At 33.7% G+C, this 27,332-nt stretch overlaps 3 protein-coding genes across 3 annotated transcripts in view; 2 read left to right on the top strand and 1 right to left on the bottom strand.

The window, feature by feature from the left end:
- toc (toucan) overlaps positions 1-7,194 on the top strand; it is a 94,620-nt gene extending 87,426 nt beyond the window's left edge. Inside the window, exons 7-12 of the mRNA XM_068776341.1 lie at positions 545-677; positions 1,535-1,665; positions 2,322-2,603; positions 3,479-3,778; positions 4,165-4,400; positions 5,475-7,194. Coding sequence (XP_068632442.1) covers positions 545-677; positions 1,535-1,665; positions 2,322-2,603; positions 3,479-3,778; positions 4,165-4,400; positions 5,475-5,685 — 1,293 coding nt within the window. The 3' untranslated portion in view covers positions 5,686-7,194. The remainder of the gene's footprint in view (positions 1-544; positions 678-1,534; positions 1,666-2,321; positions 2,604-3,478; positions 3,779-4,164; positions 4,401-5,474) is intronic.
- Positions 7,195-7,514: 320 nt separating this feature from the next.
- On the bottom strand, positions 7,515-14,031 carry LOC137932860 (aminoacylase-1-like). Its single transcript, XM_068776545.1, has 9 exons — positions 13,899-14,031; positions 12,977-13,149; positions 11,168-11,336; positions 10,758-10,907; positions 10,384-10,460; positions 9,683-9,799; positions 8,772-8,867; positions 8,139-8,272; positions 7,515-7,803 (listed from the first exon to the last, which is right to left on the bottom strand). The coding sequence occupies exons 1-9, from the start codon at positions 14,029-14,031 to the stop codon at positions 7,515-7,517; spliced, it is 1,338 nt and encodes a 445-aa protein (XP_068632646.1).
- A 3,940-nt stretch (positions 14,032-17,971) lies between these two features.
- Positions 17,972-26,398, top strand: LOC137932862 (lipase member H-B-like). The gene is made up of 8 exons (XM_068776548.1): positions 17,972-18,014; positions 22,253-22,304; positions 22,390-22,499; positions 22,760-22,917; positions 23,741-23,889; positions 24,678-24,904; positions 25,472-25,634; positions 26,329-26,398. The coding sequence occupies exons 1-8, from the start codon at positions 17,972-17,974 to the stop codon at positions 26,396-26,398; spliced, it is 972 nt and encodes a 323-aa protein (XP_068632649.1).
- The last annotated feature ends 934 nt before the right edge of the window (positions 26,399-27,332 follow it).

A 27,332-nucleotide genomic window follows, 5' to 3' on the forward strand; every position in this document is an offset into this window, starting at 1 on the left:
TTCAGTGATTCTTAGTTATGGTACCTTAAATAAGAACACAACGTATTATCTCTACTTATTATTCTGGTTGAGTGGCTCGGTATTCCTTTGCGCGAGTTACAGGATTTTTGAAAAATCCCCCACTATGTCGAGATAACAACAATCTTTTCTAATCACTTTTGCTTTTCATTTTTTGGACGTTTACCGACATACACTTCTCTCAAGTCAATTCGAATCGTAGCCTTTTTTTCCGACGAGCATGTCCACAGAGTTGTGTATTCGCTCACTGTTAAGCGACTGCTGCATTTAGCATTACTTCCTTATTTCGAGTGTTTAGATGTGTATGAGATTATGTGCATGGGCTGAAAAGTTCTTGATTGGCGACTATGAGCCGGTACCGACATCGTGGGCGGCCCTCTAGGTGGATTGGCATCATAGTCTTGGTCGCGGAAAGTCGCTGGATGTGGGTACCGCAAGATCAACATGGCGATCGTTGGTTGAAGCCTATGCCTTGCAGAGGGCATCTATCGGCTGACATGATGATGTATGTGGTTACGTTTCGCAGCTGGACGCACTAAACGGCGGCTCGTGGCGGTTGGAAGCAGAGCGGTGGCGTGGCGTGGCGGCGGCCGAACGCACCAGCGCAGCTCGCGCCGATCGAGACCGACAGCAACGTGCCCAGAAGGACCTTGACACCAGTCAGTATCACCAACCTTTTATCCTTATCTGCCATTTACAAATTCGCCGTCTATCCGGCAGTAAAAGATATTTATTTTAGGAAGCCTACATCGTTTGACACTATTTAAAAAGTAGGACGTGCGTCTATAATAAGGACAGACTACCTTGTTAAGGTCGTCGGGTGACGCTGGATTTGTATACCACTTCTAGCCGTTCTTATTCGAATTATATGGAGACGAAGGTCCAGCTTTTGACGTTTGAAATAATGATGATGATTACACGGAGATGCGTCACGCATTCCGTGATAGCTACCCATGCTGTATGGCAAATATATGGCAAAAAATACCAATCCAATGACATTGCGAATTTCCCATTTTTTGCATATTTGCATCATTCGGTCGCTAACAGTGAAAAGGAAGAAATTAAAAGAAATGAAAAACTTCCATATTTCAAATATTTCAAAATTTACATTTTGGAATTTCTCTAGTGCAAAGACACTTAAAATACTGTATTATTAAGCTGTTCCAAATCGGTAATGTATTCCACCTGTAAATATAGGACGCCCTAAATATAACAAGATGACTGCCAAAACTATTTCCAACTATCTTCTTGTCGCTAATGGGAGTTTCGACTAATCAGTTGTATGATTAACTTATTTGTCAGCTGTTTATAAGATTACATGGTTTAAATTTTATTAAAAATTTTATTTTTAACATGATTGACAGATAGTTATCTATACTGAAATTTTAATTTACACAAGATATTATAGGCTTTTATTGACAGAGAGTCTTCGGTTATCTTTTAGTACGTAAACAAAAATATTCTGATTTCATTTAAAAGTGACAAGAATTTTTAAATAAATTGTAACTATTTACAGTCGCAGAATGCCTGAGCAAGATCTCAGAGCTAGAGATGGAAGTTTCTTCCAAGGAAGAGGCGAATGTTCGTCTTCAAACTACCCACGCGAAAGAGGTGGCGACCTTAGCTGATGACATCAAGGGACTTAAAGTATGAAATTACGAAATTATTATCCATTTTAAATGTTAGCCTATTTCAATATTAAATAATTTTGAAACATTAATCCAGATTGATTGATTATCGGTGTAATAGTTTTATAGGGGTTAACATATAGTTCATTTGTCAGCAAAAAGTTTAAAGGTAAATTTTAAATTATTACTGTTTGAAATGATCACTTTCAAATATGTAATATCATTTCTTTTACTGCAATACGACACTTTTTTATATTTGCATTACGTTTTTCAATATTTTTGAATCTCTTGTTTTTTAGATGTACATTAATAAAGAGCCAATATAAGGTTGGTATATCCCGTATAGGCGTGTTTAATATGGTTTGATGTGCATGGTTCAGGTCAACCTGCAGCTTAAAAAGCATGCTGCTAACGAACTGATGATGAAAGCTATCAACCAGAAGTTTAACCTAGCGCTGTTAGCGAGAACTGTAGAAATGGTACCCTAGAACTTTGCGGTGAAAAATCGTAGTGGACCTTTCACGCATTCTTTTTGTGACGTAGACAAGTGGTCATTTCAAATGATCCTAAGTGGATGTTAATGAATAAACAAATACATGAACCAATTTAAAGCTATTACATCTATAACCAATAATTCTGTAGATTCAGCGGTATTTATATGAAAAAATGTTTAAGGACACAATCGAGTCTCTCAAGTACGAAGTTGCGGAGAGCAGGGCGCGGTTGCATGCGCACAGTGAGATTGAGCGCACGTTGCGCGCTCAGCTGGAGGCAGCGCGAGCGGAGACGTCTCGCGGCGAGCTATGCGACGCAGCCTGCGACCCTGTGCCCGTGAACTGCGACCCCACGCCCGTGAGCTGCGACGCCTTGCACGCCAGCTGCTATGCGCACGACACCGAGCTGCGACTCGACGCGAACGAGGAACTTAGCACTGACGCTAATGAACTAGCAGCCGAGGTTACTTCACCTATAGTTTTACAAATATTTATTCATATTTTTATATCTATAATTTATTACTGCTTACGACTTAAATACTCAGTTCAACCTAGTATAAAATTATTTAGTCCGCAGTGCGCGGCCACGTGCCGTCCCTAAGGACCGTTCGGTCGCGGCCATTTGGAGCCTAAAAGGTTAAACGTAATGTGAATACAAACGATAAATTAATTGGCGCAGTCTTACACAGTTTAATTTAAATATATTAAAAACCAAGACAACAATGTAGATAAAAGCATATAATGGGATAACAATTTAACAAATAACACAAACTGTACAGTACCCGGCGATAAATATTGCATCTCGACCTTTGCAAAGAGACCATCGGACCTTCATAGAGCACTATCTCTGTCCCACACTACCCATGTGACGTTTTGTCAGTCGTATTTCGTGCTGAAATTCATATCTGTAGTTCGAGTTAAGCTATACTGTTATATGGCCGAGTAAGGGCTCCCTACGCCGGTATTCTTTTTTTAATTTATTTAGGTTCACAATCTAGTTGCGTCATTTAAATAGACGTAATAATGAGTTTGACGCAAAACCTGCTCGTTTTAACGCTAGTTAAAGTTATAAATTATTCATCAATCACTCTCTTTCAATAAAAAAAAAAATTAGTTAAAGGGTTCGAGAAAAACAATAATATGTTAAATTTAATAACAGTACCCGTCTGAAAAATATTTAATTCCATTAATATGTAGTAATTAACATTTTTTTAATTTCGCTAAACGATCGTTGCGCTGGCCGCTACGACCAGTTTAATCTGCGAATATATAGAGTCCAAAAGTTTAAATGTCATGTGAATCACACTAATTAAGATTTGAATTTGCGATGTTTGTTAGGTGCGGTCGCTTCGAGCCGTAATCGAATTGAAGCAAGCGGAGATGGCGTCGCTGCGCGAAGCTCGCGCCGAGCTGTGTGCAGAGCGCGAGCGGCGCGCGGCGGCGGAGCGTGAGGCGCGGTCGGCGCGGCACGCGGCCGAGGAGCTGCGCGAGCGCGCCGCCGCCCGCCAGCGCGACGTTGACCGCCTGCGCGACGACAACCGGCGCCTGCGCGACGTGGCCGCGCGAGACCGAGACCACGCCGCCCGCCTCGCCGCTCTCAACGAGGAGCTCCGATACAAACTGCGCCAGAAGAGTCAGGTCAGTGCTACTTTACGCCTTACCTACCCCTTAGCCCCTACGTAATATTTATATATACGTAAATTTTTAGGATAGTAGATACATTTCTTAGAGATAAGTTCCTTTACGTGCAAACAAAAAATCATGTAAGAAATACATGTGACATATGTTATTTGAGGGTACATTCAATAACTTTAACAAATCGTGTAAGATGAAAGAACTAAATATTTTAGCAATAAACCGTACCAAGAGAAATAAAGTTTAAATCAATCTAAATGCAAACTATAAAATTAAAAAAAGCTTAGAAGCTTTTAAATGATGAAGGTGGTAAAAAGAATCTAGTAGTTATGTTGATTTGATATGGTTGGGTAAGCTCCGGGTGATAACGTGGCCTTGTCGGTGGGCAGGTGGTGTCGCTGCTCGCAGGCGGTGGGTACATCGAGCGCGCGCCAATGCGCACACGCACTTCATCGGGCGAGTCGGCGCGATCCGGCTCGCCAGCACCCGACTCGCCGCCGTCTCCCGCCTCCTCGCCCGCGCCCGACTCGCCGCCGCTGCCGGCAGTCAAAGGGGTCGTCGAGAAACACGATTCTGTCAGCTGGGTGTTGGAGATAGAGGAGACACCAGAAGAAGTTGCCACGAGGTGAGTAACACCTGCATAAATTCAAATATCTTTGTTCTACCACACTTTTCCACGCACATTTAAATCGTCGATTATTTTACATTATAACTAGTAAGTAACCATGGACATTTGCATGAATGCAAATCTGCTGCGAAAAGTCGGATAGAAACTTAACAGTTGCACTTTCAAATGAAATTTAACAATGTTAGATGTATACATTATAATGTCAACTGTGTAAGTGTGTCAACAACAACCAAGCTCCACACGTAACGATCAACCGAAAACTCTTAACTATTAGGGTTTATTTTAAAATGTACTTAATGTTTTAGATTTAAAACTAAGAAAGAGTAGGTCTATGATAAGTTGTGGACTTGGAAAGATTTATCCAATTTTTTAACCCAAAGGAAGTTCCGGAATAAGAAGGAAGATTATAAAAAAACCCTTTTGCTCCTTTTTTCGTTATATTTTATAATGTTGTAATTAATTTTAAAATAAAATAAATAAATATAGGAAGATAATATTTATTTTAAGTAAGCTATTGGTTTACTCACATTAAGCTTATATCTATTACACCAATGGGGTTGAATCAATGAAGTATGTTAAGGCCTGGCCTATACTCACTTTATCTTAGGGTATACATTTATTTCATTCAGCTTCCTGTGTCATTATATTGTGTAGTGCTTGGCGGTCCAAGGTCTCCACCCCAGCACCTTAAAAAAGTCGAAAGTTATTGTACAAAACTTATTATAGAATTAAAGTTTCTACTTTTCGAAACACGTGGAATTAATAATTAATTTACACGGTTTATATTATAATGTATACATTAAATACTGTTAAGTTTCTTTTAAAAGTAGCAACAGTTGAATTTCTGACCAGCTCTTCTCAGCAGATCAGGTGTTACTTTACCTTACTACTCACATTACTTACTTCTTTAATGTTAAAACAATCGACGATTCATGTGCATGTGAATGCCTACTTAAATAACGATATTTTTAACTCAATGAGCCAACCAGTTGAGACATCAGTTTTGCGCGCTACGATATGTATGTATATATTATAGTATAGATTGACTATAGCTGTAATGAGGTGTGACAGACTGGCGCGGAGGTCTTCGTTCCGTGCTGGCGCGTCGCCAAGCGGCGTGAAGCGACGCGGAGGCGGCTCCCCGGGTAGCTCTCCGGCGCCCGCATCGCCTGCGCCCAACGCCTCCAAGCTCTTCCGACCTGGCGACCTTGACTTCCCTCCGCCGTCGCTCAAGGAGTCCGCTGGCGAGGCCATCTACATTTACGATGATCGCCAATATTGAGAGCGACTGTACACGTTGTGTTACGTCCGCGACTAACCTGTAACCGCAGGCGCTCTGGAGCTAACGGACGGCGGGCTGTCGACAGGCGTCGTGCGGTTTCGTACTGTTCAAACGTAAGCGAGCAAAGACGATTAGTGATCTCGGTGAACACACGTGATATATGACTTTGATATTCTTGCCGGACTCTTCGCAAAATATTTGTAATGTGGGACCCAACTGGAAAGTATTAATAGTAATAAAGTCCGATATGTGAAAAGTTGATACATTGATGATAAAGTTGTTCAGCTATCGTTGCTTCTGACGTGGCAACCTGCGTGTGTATATAGTATTACTCTTTGAATTCTCTTCATTGAAAAATGATATTAAATCTATGAAGACTCTGCTATTAATTTATGAGCTTGGTTGTATAATTTCGAATAGTTATGGTTATGTGCAAGTTTGCTCTTTTCGAACAGAATTAGCTTATGGTGATATGAATATGTTTTGCTCGCCAATGATATACCGTAGAGAAACATATAGATTTTTAAAAAGTTCTATAGGTTATTATTACTATTATAATAAATTACGTTTCTCGAATGTTTATTCTATCAGTAGATATAATTTATATATACCTGCGGGTTATTATTAAACTCTTTACTTTAAGAAATTGCATTTCTGGCCTCTTATGTACTTTCGCATCAAATTACCTAGATATTGAGGAAAACTGTTTTGTACCTGTCTGTTGCGCCAATAAATTAAAGATTTTGTGACGACTTTATGTTTTCTCTAATTCTACTTGTTATCTTCTCTTTACTCCTCTTTCGCTTTTTATTATTTCATATCCAAATTTTCCTTATTCTGTACTCTCTATCGCGTTTTCATCTTTAATTTATTAGCGCAATAATTATAGTTTAAAAAGTAAAATAAAATGTACTCGAAGTTTTGTGCTGTTCATTTGTTTAGGCATGTCATTATAATATAATAGCGGAACATAGTCTGCTGGTTTTATCGTAAAATATTTGTAATGTTTCGAGTCCATTCTTACATTTATTACTTAATTATTACTATTATAGTTTATCATGGTTGTTGGCATTGTTTTATTTTTATGTACAAATATCAATTTAAATAATTAAAAGATGTAACTTAGTTTTAAGGAAAGCATTATTTACGCGTTACAATACATGTATCAATAATAATTGCAATAAAGCTATTGACGCTGTACTTCCGACTGTCAGATATCGGACGGATGCTTAAAACGTTTTCAGTTCTTTTATGTATTTCATCTAAACTAGGTGATATGGTAATTATAGAAGAATGCAATAAAACCAAAGAGTACATTCATCTCAACTCTTTGTAATGTTCCTTGTATATTTTTTTTTAAATTGCATGTGTACAAAGAAAAGTCACATGGTTTTTTATTTATTTTTAAGCTAAATATTTCACATAATATCATTCCAAATTAAAAAGTATAAGCAAAAATAATTATAACGTGATTAGGATATCAATTAATAAAAAAAATAAAACTATGTGAAAAATATAAAGGTTGTTTATTTTTTTGTTCTGTAAGCACAGCGGCCACCCTTTGATTAACTTCGCCATCTCGCCATCTAATAGGAACCAGAGACGTATCTATTATCTATTATTAATTCTGTGGGCTGTTCTCGGGCGAACTAAATGAAATAGAGCAAGTGTTCCAAAAAAACAAATTAACAAACTTTACAAACATCTCATTGATAGAGAGATCAATAGGAATGCACAATTAAAATGCTGTTGTTTTCATTTCTGGGAAGAAAAGTTAAAAAAATTGAAATTATTACATTTTTGAAAGTTATTATAATATACTTAAAGTTTTATTTCGGGCACTTTTTGCATTTATTAACTTTATCGTCATAGCCATCAAGATAGATACTTGAATCTTGCGACACCTGCTTTTTGCTTAGGTTAGCTAAATTTTGTATAGATTTTTTGTACAAAGGTATACCATTTAAGAATTTGCTGATTTCTATATTTTCATTGATTCCGTGAACAAGGAATTTTGTTCTTGGTAACGGCGAGAATCCTAACACAGGAATACCGAATTTACGGAAGCCTCCAGCGTTTGTTTGGTCAAATGTTACAGTCGTATCGAAACTGAATTTCCTGTAAGAGTAAACATTCAAGGTGATATTTAAATAATAAACCTAAATAAAATTTATTGCACTTTGAATGTCATACTCTGGGATCACACGAGATGTTTATTGCAATAGCACTTGTGACTGTCGAAATAATATATATTTTTACAGTTAGATACCATAACATAGAAAACAAGGTGAAAAGGTGATCCGCGGAGGATGATGAAAGTGCATCGATTTTTGTCCCTCGTGTTTCGGCCTGACATCTTGCTTACTTTTTTTCACAATATTATAAAATTGTATTATCTAAATCTATGTGCACAAGACTAAAAAAGCAATAAATCTGAATAGAAAAATACGTACGTAGTTTTGGCTGCGTCAGAAATAGCTTCATAAAAAGGATTCTTTTTGTCCGTTACTACTGCTGGAGATTTCTCAACCGAACGAACGACTGTAAGCTCTATATTACCGCCGATTTTATCAATTCTTTCTTGTATCTGAAAGTTTTATTTTATTATGAAAAATTTTAAACCAAAAATATTTTTTAAATATAATAAAAACAAACACGGGTCAAGTCACCCTACGTTAACCTGTGTCGGATTAGATAAGCATTCTGCATACTTCTTAACTTCACTTCTTTGTTATAACGACAAAGTAATAGTGTAGAAGGTATCGTAATATTTTTACTGTCAAAATATTACCAGTAAAGTGCAAATTAAATAATATTACTGGTAGACATTATTATTACATATCACTTGCGGCCCTTAGGGCCGAAAGGTTAGTGTCGACTACGAGTTGGTAGACGCGGCACGGGTAGGCCGATCGACATAGACAACGCAGTGGAAGTTGATGGATACGAGCAGCGCAAGATCGGTTGTTGTGGCGAAGCCTTGTAGTGGACATCTTTCCGCTGTTGTGAAAATAGTATATTTCAGGTCAAAAGTGTAGTAAAAACAAATATATTAAATATTTAAGAAAAGTATTTTATGTATATACCTCATCGAAAACTTCCACGGGTGTTGATGTAACTGATGGATTTATATAGTAACGAAGTGTAACACGTCCTGGTAAAACGTTGTCTATTAAGGATCCCTGGTAAAAAAAAATATTTGAATATATTTTAGTTTAAGACTTTTATAACCTTACAATATTTATACAGTTAAAATATAATAATTAAATTTACATTTGGAATGACCAATATTTAAATATGCAAGATCAGGAATTAGAAGATCTGCAGGGGAGTCAAAGTTATTGATGTAGTTCGAAGAATTGCTTTTAATGTGGCGGTAGGCGAGGTAGATCGCTCGTGAAGTCGATGGTCATTGGGGCGGAAAGTCTCGAGTGACGATAACAAGCCGACGCTTGGCTAACCACGTCGCGTCTATCGGCTTGTACTTTACCGCCTATGCAAGCCTCCAACTAGATAGACCAACGACATAGCTAAGGTCGCAGGAAGTTGTTGGATGTGGGCAGCAGGGTAAAACCGGTCATAATGGCTATCTTTCCGGTGACCTATACTTTTGCAGTCTATCGACAGAAAAGAAGAAAAAGCAAATTCAAATGCCTGCACTATTGATTTGTATTATGAATGAATAATTTCATAGTCATATACTTTTAAAAATTCTTCAATAATTTATTTAATAGAACAGGAGTGTATTTGTATTTATATATCAGTACTTTAAAAGTTGGTTTTAATAAATTTTAATAAATATGGGTGTCAATGGGCTGAAATAACGATTACTTTAAATTTTGTTTTTATTTTATTAACGTTATTACTTAAAGTTGATAATTCAAAAATCCACACAAAGTTAAGTCGTGTTATTAATTAATGACTACTATAATAAATCTACTATGATATTAACACTCGTTTTATGAGGCTTAAATTATTCGATAATAAAATAACTAACCTCAAGTCTGTTCAAATTAATACTTGTAAAGCTGCTTGTGTCGTTAATTGCTAACTTTTTCATGTATTCCACTTGTTCATCTCGATATTCTTGAAGTGAATTAATCACCTTCGCGCACTGTAAAAATGTACTTAAAAATTACAACGATTTTGAAATTTCCATTCTGCTTATTATTATTAATTAAATTGCGTGTGATGTAACTAGTAAAAGAAAACAAGGAGTTGTCTAAATAAATATAATACAATAGTATGATATAATATTTTCACACAAAACTTGAATAAACTACTTGTTTCTATTTTAAACATATGTCATTGTTTCCATTGTTCGTACAAGCTTCTTCACTCAGTGAGAGTAAAGGTTGCAATCCACCACGGAAACTTAGCGAGAATATTTATTTATGAATTATTAATAATTCACACTAAACATAAGATTAATAGTTATTCCTTGTTTACGGTGTTCACGTGTAGTCTAATATATATTAGGTATAATGTCATTGTGAAAATTAAATAAAGACTTATTGACTTCTTTCAGTTTTTGGTATCATAGTCATTAATTAATAAGAGAGCTGGAAATTTTTTATATGTATTATAAGTAAAATATATTTATGTTAAAAATAGTAAATATAAATGATTTGCTATAAAGAACGTGTCATGCAAAACAAAACGCGTCTTAAAAATTTTGATAGTAAATAGTTACATTACCTGTCCAATAGCTGTCTTATTCGAATCAGGCATCAATGATCCATGTGTTTCAATTCCGTAACATTCAACATCTAGAACTGTTAAGAAAATTAAATTATAATTAAGACATTTTTAAAAACAATTTTGTTAGATCTAAAAACAGCAAATTTAATCATTTGTATTACGCATCTTTATTAAAGTAGAACATGCAAATTAAACTTGTGAACTTATGACTTTTCACTACTAAAGACAGGTGGTGATGCGTTTTGTTATGTTGATAGTTTCAACCCGGAACACAGTTATACTTAGACGCTACTGTTAGGTAGCACAAATAGATATCGTGGTGCATCAGATGTTAATCACTAAGATTGTTCCAAAATGACCAACTACCTTACCAAGCAAAGCTTTATCTTGATAAAACAATAGTAGGTTATTTGAAGTATAAGAAACTCCTTCGTCAATCCCTCCCCCTATAGGAACACTCGAATATTTCTCATTTTCAATTAAACATCTTATTCCATCAAATGTGACGCCTTGTTCGTGATCTGAAATTATTAAAGTTATTTAAGTATTTATTTAAGCGTTACACGCATTTATACAACTTAGATAAAACTTTAATGTTTTAATTTAAATATAATTGATAATTCCTTTATTTATTTTCGCCCTGGCGTGTAATCTTGTTCAAAATGAATCGGGACTTTATGCGGAGTTCAACCAGGTTAGCAGTTAAGAATTGTTTTTCCTTACTAAATCAACGCATTAGTTCCATTTAAACGTTCCAATTTATCATTTTATTGAAACTTACCAGTGAAAAGAACAAGAATTACGTCTCTTTGTAGCTTAATCTTCTGTTGACTAAGTTGTTTCATTGCTTCGTAGTATTGAATGCTTACTGATTTACAATCTTGCGTCCCACGACCGTATAAGTAATCATCCTTGATTATTCCGGAGAAAGGCGGGTACTTCCATTTACTCTGTTAAATTAGTGACGTGAGGTCAAACCTTAAGCCAACTAAGTAGTTACCATTTCTTTTGATCTAAACCTTACTTAAACCTTAGCATACTCATGTATTAGGATGGATTCACTGATGAGAACGGTATGATATTTAGATAATAATTGGTAATCGTGGCTGTCATAATAAATAGCTAGAACTAAACCATTCCGTTATTTCACCTAATGGTTTAGATCTGCCTTGTACATCAACAAACTGTGTGAAAAGAACTATGCCATCTTGTTGCTTCAGCGCATATGACGCGAATAGCACTCCATGTGTGGGTCGACCTATGCTTTATAATGTAACAAAATTTGGCCTAGAGTGAGGTACCACTTTGCTTTAACTAGCACGCCGAGCTTACTCGACGCGAACTTAACCTTTTTTTTATTAATTCTAATTAGTATCACTAGTGTTTTTTTTTTGGAGAGGGTTGCCGCTATTTGATACGGATCTTTCTTCTGCCAGCTGCGAGGCTCGACAGCGTTTTATAATTTTTTACAATTTTTCTTACACAATTTTCTCTTATGGGCGAACTTAATCTTGTATTCCAAATAAATTCACAATTGTATATCACATAAGAGTTTCGACGGATATCTAGAAACCTAATGCTTGAAGGAGAAAAAGAAGTTTTGTTTAGCAAACGCGCGTAAGTAGACTAAAATTCTATTCCAGAGAAAACAAATTCCTACTATCTTTAACAAAGAACAAAGAATTACTTATAACAATAATTGAATGAAAATAATTGATGCAACAAGAAGAATAATTATGGTAACACAGGTCCGAGGAAAGCCGAACGTTGGTCCTCATAATGTTATAACTGTAGCTATTGTATTTTATCCTAAAAAAGTCAGACATCAACCTCCGTAAACCTTCAGGATAACTTTAATGTTGTAGCACCTGTAGTTCTTACATTTTATCATACAAAAAGCTAGCTACTAACTTTCCAAAACCTTCATACTAACTTTAATAAATTTAGAAAAATGAACGAGGATTGTTTATAAATTGTATCAAGTAGATTAAGTAAGTATCAATTATAATTACATTTCAGATGTAACACATGAGGCTATTATGAAATCTATATTATTCACTAACTGAACCATGATCCATGAGGTCATTGGTACACTGTATTTATCATACCTATTCCTTGCCTTTTAGTGCTTCTAATTGAAAGAAAATCAAACGTCTCCGACAGAAGATAAGTTACAGGCTTATAATTCATTCATACTTGTCACCTATTAAACTTTTGGGTTTCGGATCCCCGAGTCATGAGTTCGACGAAGTTGTAAAAGTAGCAAAGTAGACGTAATTTACCCAATATGAAAATGTCCACACTTTGCCAGTGTAAACGTATTGTCACCTTTTTTTACTTAATGATTCCAAATGAAAGCGAATTAATCGATCAAGTAAGATATCATCAACATCATTGTCATCATCATATCAGCAAATAGACACCAACTGTAAGTCATAGTCCTCCCACAAATATCGCCATGATGACCGGACCTTGTCCGCATCCAGCAGATATCAAGTAACAAATTGTTGTACAATACAAAATTTAGAATTCGTTAATAGTTTGTTGGTATATAAAACATTTTATTTATTGTTTCACACATAAAATTTACCTCATCAGCAACGGGCACCACGTCAATATGTGAGACGAGGATTATACTACTTAACGAGGGATCCTTTCCTTTCCATCTAATTGTAACTATAGGATAATCTTTGGTGTAGTTGTATGTACTAAAAGTAGCATTTTGTTTTTCGGCTAATTTGTACCAAAATCTTATTGCCTGTGCTGTGGAAAAATAATTATTATAATTTTATAACGATCATTTGAAATATTTTTATATTTTAACTAGAATTCGTGGGATGTGTCTTTTATTTAGCATATAATGCAAGAATTTAAACACACGTAATATGTGAGTGTCTAAAAATTGAATATAAGGATATCATTTTACAAAATCTCAACTTTTTGGTAAATTAAAACCAATTTGCGTACGCTCATAATAAATCACTAGTTAAATGTGAACATTTTCTCTTCTTCGATGACTAATTAAATTCCATCAGTTCACTGCTAAATATCTTCTTACTGATAAAACACTACGACGATCTTTGCATAATAACTTTTAGCTCTCTATATTACTACTTTATTAATATAATACTTCTAAAACTTCTGAGTGTATAAACATATTTTTAATTTGTACCGAATGGTTCGAATGTACATTTTTTTCAGGGATGGTTACTGTTGCCTTATTGCCTTTTACAGAATTCGGGAAGGTGGCAGAGAACAGAAGGCGCTCGATTAACCTTGTCTGACTTAGTAACTAAGCTATCTAGATCAAAGTAATCCGGATGGATTACTTTGGAGAAGCGAGTTCAAGGCCTTTATATCGATTGATTATCGAATCTATTTGACAAGGAAAATAGAATATTCGTTTTTTGAAGAAAACTTCCGTGTGTTATAACTTATTATAACGTCAATTTAATATTAATTTCGATTTGGACAATATGTTAATGGTTGCTAGTAGGACAATGCTTACGTACTCTGGTCGCTCCCTGATGTTGTGTTAATTTGTACGTACTGTTGGAGCAATTGTACAGCGGGATCAAAGCACTCATCGTTTGCTTCAGTATCATGTATTAATACTAAACAAACATAGAACAAAAGGCTTTTCATTGCGATTTACTGAAATAAAAATAAGGAACCTTTCAATTGATTGTTATGGCTTTAAAAATATATCAGGACGAAGAATTATTATTTTTTTCTGCATGCCGATAGCAATCTAGTGTTAATATATGTATTATAAATTAAGTGTACCATAATGTATGATACTTATATCTTATTATACATTACGATACAGCACAAAATACCTTTAAGAAGAAAATGAAGTCGGAGTAAATGAAAAAGAATGTTTGATGATAAAAAAGTGATTAATAATAATAAAAACAATAAAAACTAGAAAATACGCCATGAGGACTCACCTTCTGTACTGTAAGTTATGGAATTATCTTCAATTGCACGTTTATATGTCATTTGCGTTAACAAGGTGTGATAAACAGGACTATATGTAAATACGAATAATTGCTCTTTAATATTAATAAGATTAACGGATTCTCTTTCAATATAGGATGTTTAAATTTCATGTTTTACTTACTTTTTCACTAATCAAAAACGAAAAAAATTGAGACATGATTTATAGTTATTTTGTAACCAAACTTTTTTAAAAATAAAAGAAATAGTTACAACGAATAGTAAAAATCCGAGATTAAGAATCTTAATATGAAAAAGATGTGTGAAGTACATGCTGTACTTGAGTATGCGAAACAGTATCAATTGATGATATTGTAACTGCCACTCTACAAAATATAAATCATATAGTATCGCAAAATTATTTTAACCTGTAGACCCCGACCGACTCTTTGAACAACCGTCTTGTCCCGGACGACGAATTTCAAAGCACGCCGCCGTAACAGGACACCACATTGACGAAAGTCTCCACAACAAACGGCGTGCCATTCAATGAGCCGCACATCTGTCGGAACACTTTATGATATTATTCCCGCAAGTGTATAAACAGCTATGTAAATTTGTGGATCCAGGTATAAAGTTCACGGATCCTTCCGATCTTTGAAGCTGTGAAAGCTTTAGGGCTAACATAGCACAGCATTAACTTCTTCGAAATAGTACAGTGTGGATCCAGATATTCAGTATGGAACACCTATGCGGTTTTTTTCACGCACAGTGTTTCATTTCAGTAAGGATAGAGACCTCACTCTACTCCTGAAAGCTTATCTTCTAAAATATTTCGTAAAAAATAAACAACTTTACTTAAACACTCTCATTAATTGTAATTATATAACTTGGTAAGGATAATTTGTAAGTACGATATCGTAAAATTTATGCCTCATTAGTTCTTTTAACGGCTTGTTAAAACTGTATGTCATACATTATTTATTGTCGATATTACGCGGTGCAAAAGGATTAAGCGATGTAAAGATAATTAAAAAGGTCGTTCAAAACAACATTAAGTGTAAAAATTTTGGGGAAATAACTGTAGAGTGCATTGTTATATTTAAATGTAATTGAAATTTGAACTGTAATACAATTAAAATTAGATTTTATTTAGAATATCCTTAGGTGGTTCTGAGGCATTGTAGTCAAAACTTAAGACTAAAGTAGAAGTAATATTCAGTAGATAGTTTTATTTGTCACTCGTTTAGTTTATTTAAACCTAATAGCACCAAAAACATGTCTGTTCACCAAATCATTATATATATGAGATACATACAAAAATAATGAATAAATATCGGTCATTTTTTTCTAAAAAAGTTATGCTTTAATATAGTTGGTCTTATCGCTTGAGGCAATCTCTGTCAAACAACCTTTGGGTGGAGATGATAGAAACAACGAAAAGAGAAACTTTTACACCCAAAATTTCTTTTTGTAGAAAAAAAAGAGATATTATTTACAAATCTTTACGCATACATTTATTCTCATGCAATAGTGTAACTACACAAAAATGTATTACACAAATGAAATTGTGTAACGTAGGCTAGTTCATATTGTATAATCTTTACCATCTTTTGAAAAACCTGATTTTATAATTTCAAGGGTCCTAAATTTAACTTCTAAATGATAACAAGACATTAGCTGTCATCCAGTGTTAAATAGTTGTAATAAACAGTAAAGTACTTTAAATGTCGCAAAAAAATTGCTTAAAATGTGTGAGTTTTAAAATAATTCCCAGGTGTGATAAAGTGATGAACGAAGAAAGTCTCCGGGTTCGAGCGTGATAAGTGTGAAAAATGGAACATGCAAATCCAGTTTGCGTAGGTTTAACAACAAAGCAATTATCGGCCCTACGGAACGCAGAAGTATTGTATGTTCGGTAATAAATGCCATATAAAGTAACTGCACAGAAAATACTTCATGGTTCCAAATTTTGGAGCCAATGAAGAAATTAATATCAAAGTGGGCGTACAATACCTGGCGATAAATATCGCACATCGACCTTTGGAAAGAGACAATCGGCTAATTTAAACAAATGGTTTATTTACGAGTGGTAAGCTGCTATGCCTCAATATCAAAAGGTACGTAAGGAACAGAGTATCGTGATTGGTGACGAGATCTAGGTTAGATTAATGTTAAAAATTATAATAAAAAAAAACATAAAGCATAAGAACATTCATAAATTTGATAATCTTAATAACGTGTCACTGAAATACTATGAATAAATTAGGAGTAATTTAACTACGACACAAAGATACACGGCAGTTATTTAGTAACTTTTTGGTGCGATCGGCACCTTTTAAAGGATTGGTTTAATAAAAAATAAAGTAATTACCTTACCACCCTAATGTGACTGTAAACATGTATGTATTATACACTGGTTTATTTGGTTATAGCATTGTGATTGGATTCTGTATCCGAATGAATCCGGACTAGCTCTTTGTGATACTGCAGTGAAAAAAATATGTTATATTTCATGATTAAATAGATTAAAAAGAACAAAATAATATATTCTAATGTAGTACATACGATGTTTACAGTATCATTTAAACGTAAAAGTTTTATTTATATTGTCATAAATGTATACAAAAACTATACATATAAAATATAAATTGAGAGTTTTTAAATACTATGTATGGTATTTCCATTGTTAATTCACATGTAACAGGTGAGAAGGAAAGTTATTTTTGCTTTACGAATTCAGTTTCTACTCTTTACTTTCTAATTTTGTTATGCTTTATTTTTTTACTAATCTGATACACATTTACATAGTATTAGATACTTGATAAAACCAACGGCTATTTTTCCCTAGAATCTAACATGTCACTGGTTATATAAATAAATTTTTTAAAACGTTGTGACGTAAAATACTTTTTTGATTAAGTAAAAGAAATGCCCTTTATTGTTTATACTACGTATAGGTACACCTATACGCATATGTAATAATCCCTTAATATAGTTTTAAATTTTCAAATTTAAAGTACAATATTTTATAAATGCTATTATAGTATTCAAGACTTTTTCCTAGATAATGTGGAACGTGGTAAATCATAGGTTGTTAAAGTTATTTTAAAAGGGCTTCTGTTGAGTTTCTGGCCGGCTCTTGACAGTAGATCAGCATTCCGAGCTGGTGATGGTTTATTGCTTATAAAGTTAAAATAATTAAGGATTCAAGAGCTTGCACGCACTCCTGCTTGAATAAAAATGTACAGTTGCATGTGCGGAAGTGGCTAAATATTGGTCCTTTTCTTACTTAGGATGTACTTCCGCGAGGTAACGCCTGATTCCATTAAAAATGTACGGAATTGTGAATTTTTGAATTTAAAACCAGATAATATTTTCTATGTAAATTTTTTGATTTAACTGTATTTGAGTATAAATTTGAAAAAAAAAGGTAGCATGACCCGCATCCGTATTAAAATTAGATCGTAACAAGGTCATTGTTAAAGATTTAAAAATATTCGTACATTAACCAAATATAGGACTGTAATCAGTGCGGGTCAAGGTAATGGAACACTATAGGTAATGCGTAAGGACGTACTGATAGCAGCTCCATATATATACATAAGGAGCCCGAAATAATGACGATTAGTGAAAATATCTCAAAATGAACGCAGGCGTGTTCTTACTCTCGGCTTTATTTGTTTTTGGTGAGTAAAACAGTAAAATGTTTTTATAACACTACAACCGTGAAACATGTTTATTTAAATATTATATTACTAGAATATATAACACATTCACACACAGACCCACATACATAAACTAACACTCACAGTAACCAAAAGCAAGTCCACTATATTTTTTTTCTGATTTTTGTCTCGTGTACGTTTTTTCCTGTTTATTTATTCAAGCATTATATAGATTTTTTGTACTTTAAACCCTGATTAAAATAAAATTAGGAACTCACTGGCTGTTGTAATACAGTGGATACTACTATAGAAGCAAGGCTCTCATTAATTTATGTATCGATACTTATTAAAATAAATATCTTTAATATCTGTAAATATTATTATTATTCACAAATAGGGTGCATTTTGTTTATTTCAATAACTTTAACACATTTATTTTTTAAGCAAACACTATGAGTAAACTGATTTTAGTGGATAATGATGATTTAAACTGAAGTAATATATCATCGATTATATATCTAGATGTTTAAACGTAAAGTTACTACAACGGTTGCACACCACTATCTTACTGTATCGGTCTTTCGCTATACCGTCCCACCATTTCTTTCTATTTCTTCAATTAATTTTATAACAGTTGTTTTGATTTGTAGCGAAATACCCTATTTTATTTTTACGCATGGCGCCTTTATATTCTTTTGAAATGTTAAAATGTTTGAAAATTCTTCTTCTTTAAATAAATCATTACTTTAAATTTCCGTTTTATAAACATGTTCAATGTTAAACTGACCCACAAAGCTAAATTTGCTCGGCTGAGATCGTTTATCCGGTACTTTCTCGGATATTTGTAACTTTTTGCATTTTGGAGACGTTGACCTGCTTTACGCCACTTATTTCATTAACATAACATGTAAAGGAAATAACCGAAACTCATCAATATTCAACGAATAGGTTATTACCATGATTCTTTTTTCTAGTTTTTTTTGTGTTTTCGTCTACTAATTCCTCTACATAATATAAAGATAAAATTAAAGCTCCATTTACTAATATTGTTAAAACCACACATCCTGTTTTGGTAACTTAATTAACAATATCATACTAACGTTCTTATATTAATTTACCGATAATTAATTGGTATTGGATGCCTGGTGTTAGATTTATGTTGGTAAATACTGTTATTTAAAAAAAATAAACGGTTCGGAAGGAGAGTGGTGCCATTGGAATCAGTTGCCATACGGATTTTTCAGTCACGATTTTGCAGTGGTCGAATGAGCATTGCGTATTCGGCGTCAAGGCATTTTAAAAGAGTAATGCTTGTTAGGTAATAGCTTGTCCACAATTTTGTTCACACATCGGTATTTGACGGATAAGGGATGGACTGAGCATAAAAATAATTCATTCCTGGCAGAGATTTCGCGCAACTGGCTGGCTATGAACATTTCACGGTCAGGGCCCAGTCGATCTACAACAACTCCCGAAAACCTTGAACTGATTGAAAGCAGCTTACGTGAAAGTCTAGGACTTTAATACGGAAAAGAGTAATCTAATCATGAAATTTAAAATTTAATTTGTTCAAGCTCTGAATGAAAGTAACCATATTTCACGCAAAATTTTTTGTATAACGATGTTGCAACGTTTTAGTACTGCAAATCCCATTTTTGGGAGCAAAAACGCTAATTTTTACTTAATGGGCTACAACAAGCAAATTTATGTCAATATCAAGAGCTATCGATGTATGATGACGAAAATCTGCCATGGTTCTTACAAAATGATCCTATTAGACATTGCCAGAACATCGATAAATTTGCTTTATGAAGCTTTCCCTTGCTTTGGAGATATCCAGTGGCCACCGAGGTCACCAGACTTAACACCAACCGACTTTCTTGGACTATCTCGAAGAGAGAATTTACAATAATAACCTCCAAACTCTTGTGTAACAAAATATTCTTTCATAAATTACAGAACAGATGTTGTTGTAGTCAGGGGTGTAAATAAAGCCTGTACCTGTATTTGATTATTAGTCCGACTTGACCCCGCGTACCGCGAACATTACCGAAGTGTAAACACATCACAGTGTCATCTATTGTATATTGTAAAATGGTTCACAATATACACAAGTACTTTAAATTGTAGTTTGTATGATTTTATTCGTTAAAAGCCAACGTTAGGAAGCATTCTAAAGTTATTATTAAATTGTTGATTACAATTCTAAGAAAATATTTATTGTTAACAAAACATTGCCAATGTCATAAATTTACTACTTGAGCACAGACCCGAGTTTCTATTACATGTTCTTGGTCGCAGTAATCTATTTCGTACTAAATATAAAAATCACCAACATTGATCAAAAATATATCACTCCTTTAGAAACATAATACCGATATTGTTTTAGAGAGTCGATTGGCAGAAGTAATACAACTTAATCGAAGTACACACTATGAGAAAATGAATTTCTTTTGTGTTTCTGAGGAACACCGATCGGAACGTACAACGATCTGTACTTTTCTGCTTAATACAAAGCACAAAACGATCTCCCCTGAAGTCAAGAGGATTGAGAGGACGAGTACTCTTAAGTAAAAACTCTTTGATTCAATTCCTTTAATTATAATTCACCTTTTTTATATATCACAACCTTTAATATATACCACAACACCACCCTCGCCGCTATCACGGCGCATATCGCAATACTCACAAATCCTTCTCCGGCATTTTTTGACTTTCATTGCAGGAGCAGAACACTTGTTTGCACCTCTGAATTTTTTTACCCAATAGAAGCACCCACCTCCGCCGACCATTCAGTTATAATGTCTTCGGAGGAAAGGATTACACCTTTCTCCGAAAACCTACTAGATGACAATTAGCCAATATAATACGCCAGGCGACGCATTTCTCGTAGATTTTTTTTAGTATTTAACTCGCGGATTTTGGATCCGCGAGCCCCGAGTCCAATGAATCTATATAAGTTACAACGGCTAATAGCGAGCAGCAACAATTGAATATAGCCCGCCAGCCATGTAGCTTAATATTTTTTCATTGCAGGTTTACGAAGATGGTATATCCAGTTTATATTAGTTCGGTACTACATACTATTTTAAAAACAAATCCTAAAATATAACGTCTACCTATCAACATTTAAATAAAATTGTATTTATAATTAGCGCAAAATTGATATTAGATGGCGTCCTTAAACTAGAACTAGATAAGTGTTGGACCTAATAAGTGGGAACTCCCACCAAATAAGTGTTTATTAATATTAAAATGCTTTAATTTATAAATGGTACAGATTTTAAAAATGGTATTGTTTTTAATTGTTTGAATGTTTTGGTTAGTTCATTGTAATTTTCTAAAAAGTATACATAGAATAAACAATTACATATATTTTCGAAAAGCCCAACTGTACGCATTTATAATTTTAGTGCTTTTTATTTTAAATCAACTTGGTTTTCACTAAAAACCATTGAATGCTTTCATTTCATTTAATGAAAGATATAGGTAAAAAATTAGCATAAGTTCAAAAAATGTCTGAACTTTTCAATAATTAAGAATCTAAATAATTAAGGATTGATTAAATTTCTTTTTTTAAGTATGCATGCTGCCACTTTAAAGTCGGGCTTGTATAATTTAGTGAGTATTTAAATAAAAAGAGATCATAATAAATTTAATAATAACTAAGTTCAATATTTCACTGATTGAAGTGTCTTTTATTATATTTAAACCATAAACACCGAGAAAACTTTATTGTACAACATAATATTTAAATAATTGTACCTGGTCGGCTAGAGGTATTTTGCGACGAAATTTCCATTCCCTTTTCATAAAAAGAAATCTTTTGTGCGATGAAACGAATGGAACGAAATGTAAATAGGTCGTACGTAATTTAAAAATTAAAAACTGGCTGTATCCAAAAAAACAGGTAAGCCTGATTGACGGCCCAGTTAACTCCGCGAAACGGTATGTGACCAATTTTAGTTTTTACAAACTGTCTTCGAACTCAAAATCGCATGGATTTTTTTATAAAATATTGTTTGACCATCATGAATTATTATTATTAATATTATTTTTATTTAATTTTCTTATTTGTTTTGTGTAATTTAACTTATTTTATTAACTAACTTTGAAACTATCGCAGGAAATGTATGTATTTAAATATAGGGCAGCAGCGAATTGCGAAATTGAATTGTTCTATAGCAAAGATTAAAGTGGTTGGAGATGAACAGCGATGTTAATGTATTTCCTTTTCATCAATTTTACGAAAATTACAGTTAAGTGCGATGAAGTCGACGACAATGAAGCAAAACTACGTTTTTATTATGGGTACATAGATTTTATAAAAAAAACCGTTTTTATCATATAATACGTAACTTGGTTATAAAATAACACATTTTATCTTAATTTAAAGGACAATGGCTAATTATACTGAATTCTACATACATGAAGCTCATAGAATATTTTCCGAGACGTGGTACAACTCTAGCCGAAATACTGTCATATTTGCATACGGATATACTGGTAATTAACTATACACTTTCATAAACTTTTTAAAAATTTATGTTTTAGAATTACACGTAGTTTATTTTTTTAATTTGATAGCATTTGAATAAATTCATAACTAAACAAGTTTTTTATGTTTTTTTTTTAAATAACAATGGAGTCATTATGAAAAAAATTAAAGCAATATTCATAGTCAAACTGTTCATTAAAGGTTATTAATATTAGGTAATTTAAGTGCTAATTCTAAAGCAGTTAAGTAAAACGAGTTATTTTTATAGGTCGTCCCAATGGACCCGCCGTGACAGCAGTAATAACAGCATATATTCAAGAAGGAAAAAGCAACGTTGCCCTTTTGAATTGGCAAAAGTTGGCCTCGATGGCACTGCCAGGCTTTGCTACTTCTTACATGAGTTGGGCTGCGCCCAACGCTCGTAAGGTGAATGGCACGTTTATGAAGTAAATCGGGGTCTACCTTTACTTTCTACGAAAATTGTATTCCATTGTCTAGACAACAAACAAATTCAAATAGCATGCCTAAAGAGTACTTAAACCAATATAGCTTACGATTGTTGAACTATGAATAACTTAATTCTATTAGCAAACGTTGCTTTCATTATGAAAAATCGTAAAAAAATATGAAATTTTAATGTAAGAGATAATTGATAAAAAAGAGTGGAACTAAATATTGATAATGATGAAAATAATCTTTTCAATAATTTTTCAACATACAATAGTTATTATTAGTTCCAGGGGAGAACATATCAAAAAGATCACCTTGGTTATATTGGTTAGTGGCCCGTAGTAAGCACATTTGCTGGTGGTTTCTTTCTTTTCGAAAGCCGTCAATGTTAATAACACTAAATCATTGAGCGCTCGCCTAGGCTATTAAAGAGGTAGGCAGCCTCCTATTCTATGGAAACCTCTATGGAAGCCCTCGATCTGTGCTTCCTATAAAACTGGTTTAAGTTTAGAACCATCTTCGCCTTACGCTTTTGAAACCTTGAAAATTTCAAATATCTTTAAATCAGCAGTGCAGTCTTGCCGGAAAAGTAAAACCAGTGGCGCCAAAAATTCTTGTCGCCAATATGTAGTGTTTAAAGATTAGTTTGTTTCGATTTAACAGCGCCATAGCTATTGGGTGAGATTTACCGTCTAACTGAGGCGTGCGGCGCAGTTTTTTGGCTGAGTACAATTTTATATTACATAACTTGTAGTACTAACAACATGTCACTAATTCAAAAAAAAATGCATTTTCGTAGCTCGGTGTTCGTTTTGCCGCTGTTCTCGCCAATATGTCAGCAGCTGGCTTAGATCTGAATAAGACACATTTGATTGGACATTCGCTGGGGGCTCATATATTCGGAATTGCAGGCAACACGATGTCTCAGAACGGAATTCAACCTACCTGGTAATATGTTATTTGTAAAAGTAGGTACAACATAGTTTGTATTTTTGAAGCAATTTGGATATATCCGAGTGGTTCATCATTTGTTGTGTGTTACTATTACTATTAAAAAATGCGTCCATTACTGGACACAGGCCACCCTCAAATATCTCTAACTGGACCGTTAGAAAGCGGCCTACAACCAGTGTCTTTCTAAACCTCGACAAGATGAACTTGAGTGTAGACATCCTACGCTGCTACGGTCTATGGTCTCCTCTCCAAAACCTTAACCTTAACTTCAAAACTCTAGCTTCAATCCGTTCTGCGCGATATCTGGCTTGCCCATTGACATTTTAACTTGCCAATCCGCTGGGCTATGGGCTCTATTGTTTTCGTTTTTCTTCGAATCGCCTCATATCTCATTCGATCTAGTAGGGAAATTTCGAGCATAGCCTTTTCCATGGCCCGTTAAGAGTAATTAATAAGTAGTCATTATAAAAATGCAATAAAAAATAAATGAATACAAAATTTGAAACAAAATATTTTGACAGTGATATTTAAATCGCTGTGCCGCGTAATGGCGAGCCAGGAAGAAAGAGTATACTTGAGACCGGGACAGTAGTTTCGGTAGCACAACACAAATAAATTTTTATAATTCATGAAAATTATAAAAACTAAAATGTATATCAATAAACCAAAGAGGATTGACAGAAATTAGAGTGAATAAAAATTATCAAAAAAACAGTTAATAGTACTGCAAAACGTGATAGCTTATCAACGCTATTGTTATAATTTTCTGTTTATTTTTATAGTATTATAGGTCTAGATCCTTCCCGGATCGGTTTTGAGAATAAACCACCTGAGATGAGATTAAATGCTGATTCCGGTGGCCAAGTCGTTGTGATCCACACAGACACTAACAAATACGGTGCGAAAGGACCAATGGGAAAAGTGGATTTCTGGCCAAACTACAGGCATCCCGGACCGGCGACGCAACCCGGCTGCGAACATCGACTGGCTCCGACGTTTTCTTTGTTGGGTATATAATAATAATTACACTTTTCGACGAAACACGAACTATATTGACCGGTTTATGTTATTAACATCGCGACAGGATTATTACTTTGCAAGTTTTAACTTGGTTTTGGTTTAGACAAAAGTAATTGTAAAGTAAATTTCATCTAAATGCGATCCCTAATTACCGATTTTTTTTGGAGAAAGCTTGACAGAAATAATTCTACGTATTCGAGAATAATAAATTACGTTGGAATTAATCATAAATCTTTGGGAAAAGAATGTCGTTATTGACTAGGTTAAATATTTAACGTTTTATTCAGTAGAAATAAATCGTATGATATCGATACATACAACATTAATCTATGTTTTTATTTTTCGCTCTTAAGTTTTAAAAAAAGAGCATTGCGTAAAAACGTAAAAATTCCGACGACAGTATCTTAATACTAATAGAAAAATCCCTCAACGGTATACTGTGTTAAATAACGAAATTAAATTCAAAATTTTGAAAAAATAATAATAATAAAGAGGAAACTTGTATTTTTCTAAGTATTTTTTTAAATAACTTGTATTTTTAAATAATTGATTTTAGACTTATGCGATCATAACCGAAGTTGGGAGCTTCTCATAGATGCCATAGCACGTCCGGGATCTTTAATCGGATCTCATGCTAAAAACTACAGAAGGTGGAAAAACTATTCCGAAGCAGAAAGGAGAGCGGTGACGTCATCTATTGAGAAGTGCGATAAAAATATGTAAGCAAAGGGCAAAATAACTTGTAAGAGATAGATATAATAAATTTAAAAGCTGACAGAAAATCCTTCAACATATTTTCAATGGGTATTTTTAGATTAAGATAGTGTTTTCTTCCTTTGAATTATAATAGTAAATAGCAGGGGTGGCCAAACTGCGACTCGGGAGCCACATCTTTAAATGATTATTTTTGGCTCCGATTGAATTATCGAATTATTTCAATAATGAAATTTATGCAACCTATGTCAGGTCCTGGTAAATGAAAAGAAATTACTGGTGTGAATAATAATTATTATTATTTCACCATAAATTAGCGAAATCCAAACACCGATCATAATTAATTAACCGGCACCTTAGGTATTAGGATCTAGCTTCAATATACATATTTTGTTCTTATGTAACATAACTTCTTTTTATTTATTTTAATAAAAATAATATAATAATAAATAACAATTTTTTTTATCAAAAAAATATTCGTTTGCGTGTTTTACAAGCGTATTAAATTGCGACCCGCCAAAAATTAAAATTTCGAAAAATGGCTCGAATTATCAAGGAGCTTGGCTACCTGGTATTTAAATAATTCAAGCTTGCACTAAGAATATGTAGTCGATGTTAACGCCTGACTTTCGTGGTATTTGAATGACTATTATTAATCAGTTGCAGAAACTTATAACCTGAACTCTATTATGTTTTCAGCTTACCGGGGAACTATTTCTTAATTACTAATGCAGAAGTTCCCTATGGGCGGGGAGAAGAAGGCTTATAGCTAAAGAACTAATGTAGGATATTTAATGATTTGTTATTTTTACCCCTGTTACAGATTTATTTATTCATTCTTTGTAAACATTATGTAATGGCGGACTTAATGCCTCTATCAGTATGTTTGTGTGAAAATTAAAAACTTTTACATATCATGTTTTTTACCTGTTGTGTTATTTATTAAGATATAAAAAGCTATTAAAGTTGTAAGAAAATCTAACAATGAAGTTAATTATTTCGAACTCTCCCTTAAAATGATAAAAAATTCTAATTCCTGAAGAAATAGCATGACTCGAACAAATGTTACGAAAGATTGTATTGATCTGTTTTTATTATAAAAACATTTGAGCACTCAAAGGCCAAATGACTTATTGAAAGGAAAGCCAAGTGGATTCTTCATTAATATTCTCTTCGTTTATTATTGTTCAAAACCAGAACAAAAGACCCGTAATCATAAAATTTATTCTCAGACAAATTTCTTGATTGTTATGGCCGTAAATATTTGTTAACATGAAAGATATCATCATATTCATCATTTCAGCCAAAGGACGGGAAAACGACGTATGAAGTACATATTTAAACAAGTATATTTTTATTTTATGAAAGTCTAAACCGCAAAAGTATACATTCCGTGCAATTTTCAAATCCTTGTAAAAGAGCAGAGCCTTCATTTCTAACATTCGCAGAAATTCCCTTAAGCGCTGTTTAACTATTTGTGCGCCTGTTATATCCTTGCAATATAAACAAACAGTGAGGTTGTGATGGAAATGAGGTCTCAGCATCCTATAGGCGATAAAAAAAATATCTCATAGATAAGTTTTTATATACCATAAGGTGTTCTAGCAGTGTTCAGATATATAATGTGTGAATCAATATTTTAAAATGGCAAAAAAATATTCAAAATGCATTATAAAACTTAGCGTACTTACACAACTAATTTT

Source organism: Battus philenor, unplaced genomic scaffold (assembly GCF_028537555.1).
Source record: "Battus philenor isolate CCGP_79_NKW_IND1 unplaced genomic scaffold, ilBatPhil1.0.hap1 SCAF_12, whole genome shotgun sequence".
Classification (NCBI taxonomy): Eukaryota; Metazoa; Arthropoda; class Insecta; order Lepidoptera; family Papilionidae; genus Battus; species Battus philenor.

Coding starts and splice junctions, on each gene's coding strand:
- LOC137932862 (XM_068776548.1), top strand. CDS start 17,972: ATGAACGCAGGCGTGTTCTTACTCTCGGCTTTATTTGTTTTTG. Junction 18,015..22,252: donor CTCGGCTTTATTTGTTTTTG/GTGAGTAAAACA, acceptor CGAAAATTACAG/TTAAGTGCGATGAAGTCGAC. Junction 23,890..24,677: donor AACGGAATTCAACCTACCTG/GTAATATGTTAT, acceptor TTATTTTTATAG/TATTATAGGTCTAGATCCTT.
- LOC137932860 (XM_068776545.1), bottom strand. CDS start 14,031: ATGAAAAGCCTTTTGTTCTATGTTTGTTTAGTATTAATACATGATACT. Junction 10,908..11,167: donor AATTCTTGTTCTTTTCACTG/GTAAGTTTCAAT, acceptor TAATAATTTCAG/ATCACGAACAAGGCGTCACA. Junction 10,461..10,757: donor TCAAGATAAAGCTTTGCTTG/GTAAGGTAGTTG, acceptor TTTTCTTAACAG/TTCTAGATGTTGAATGTTAC.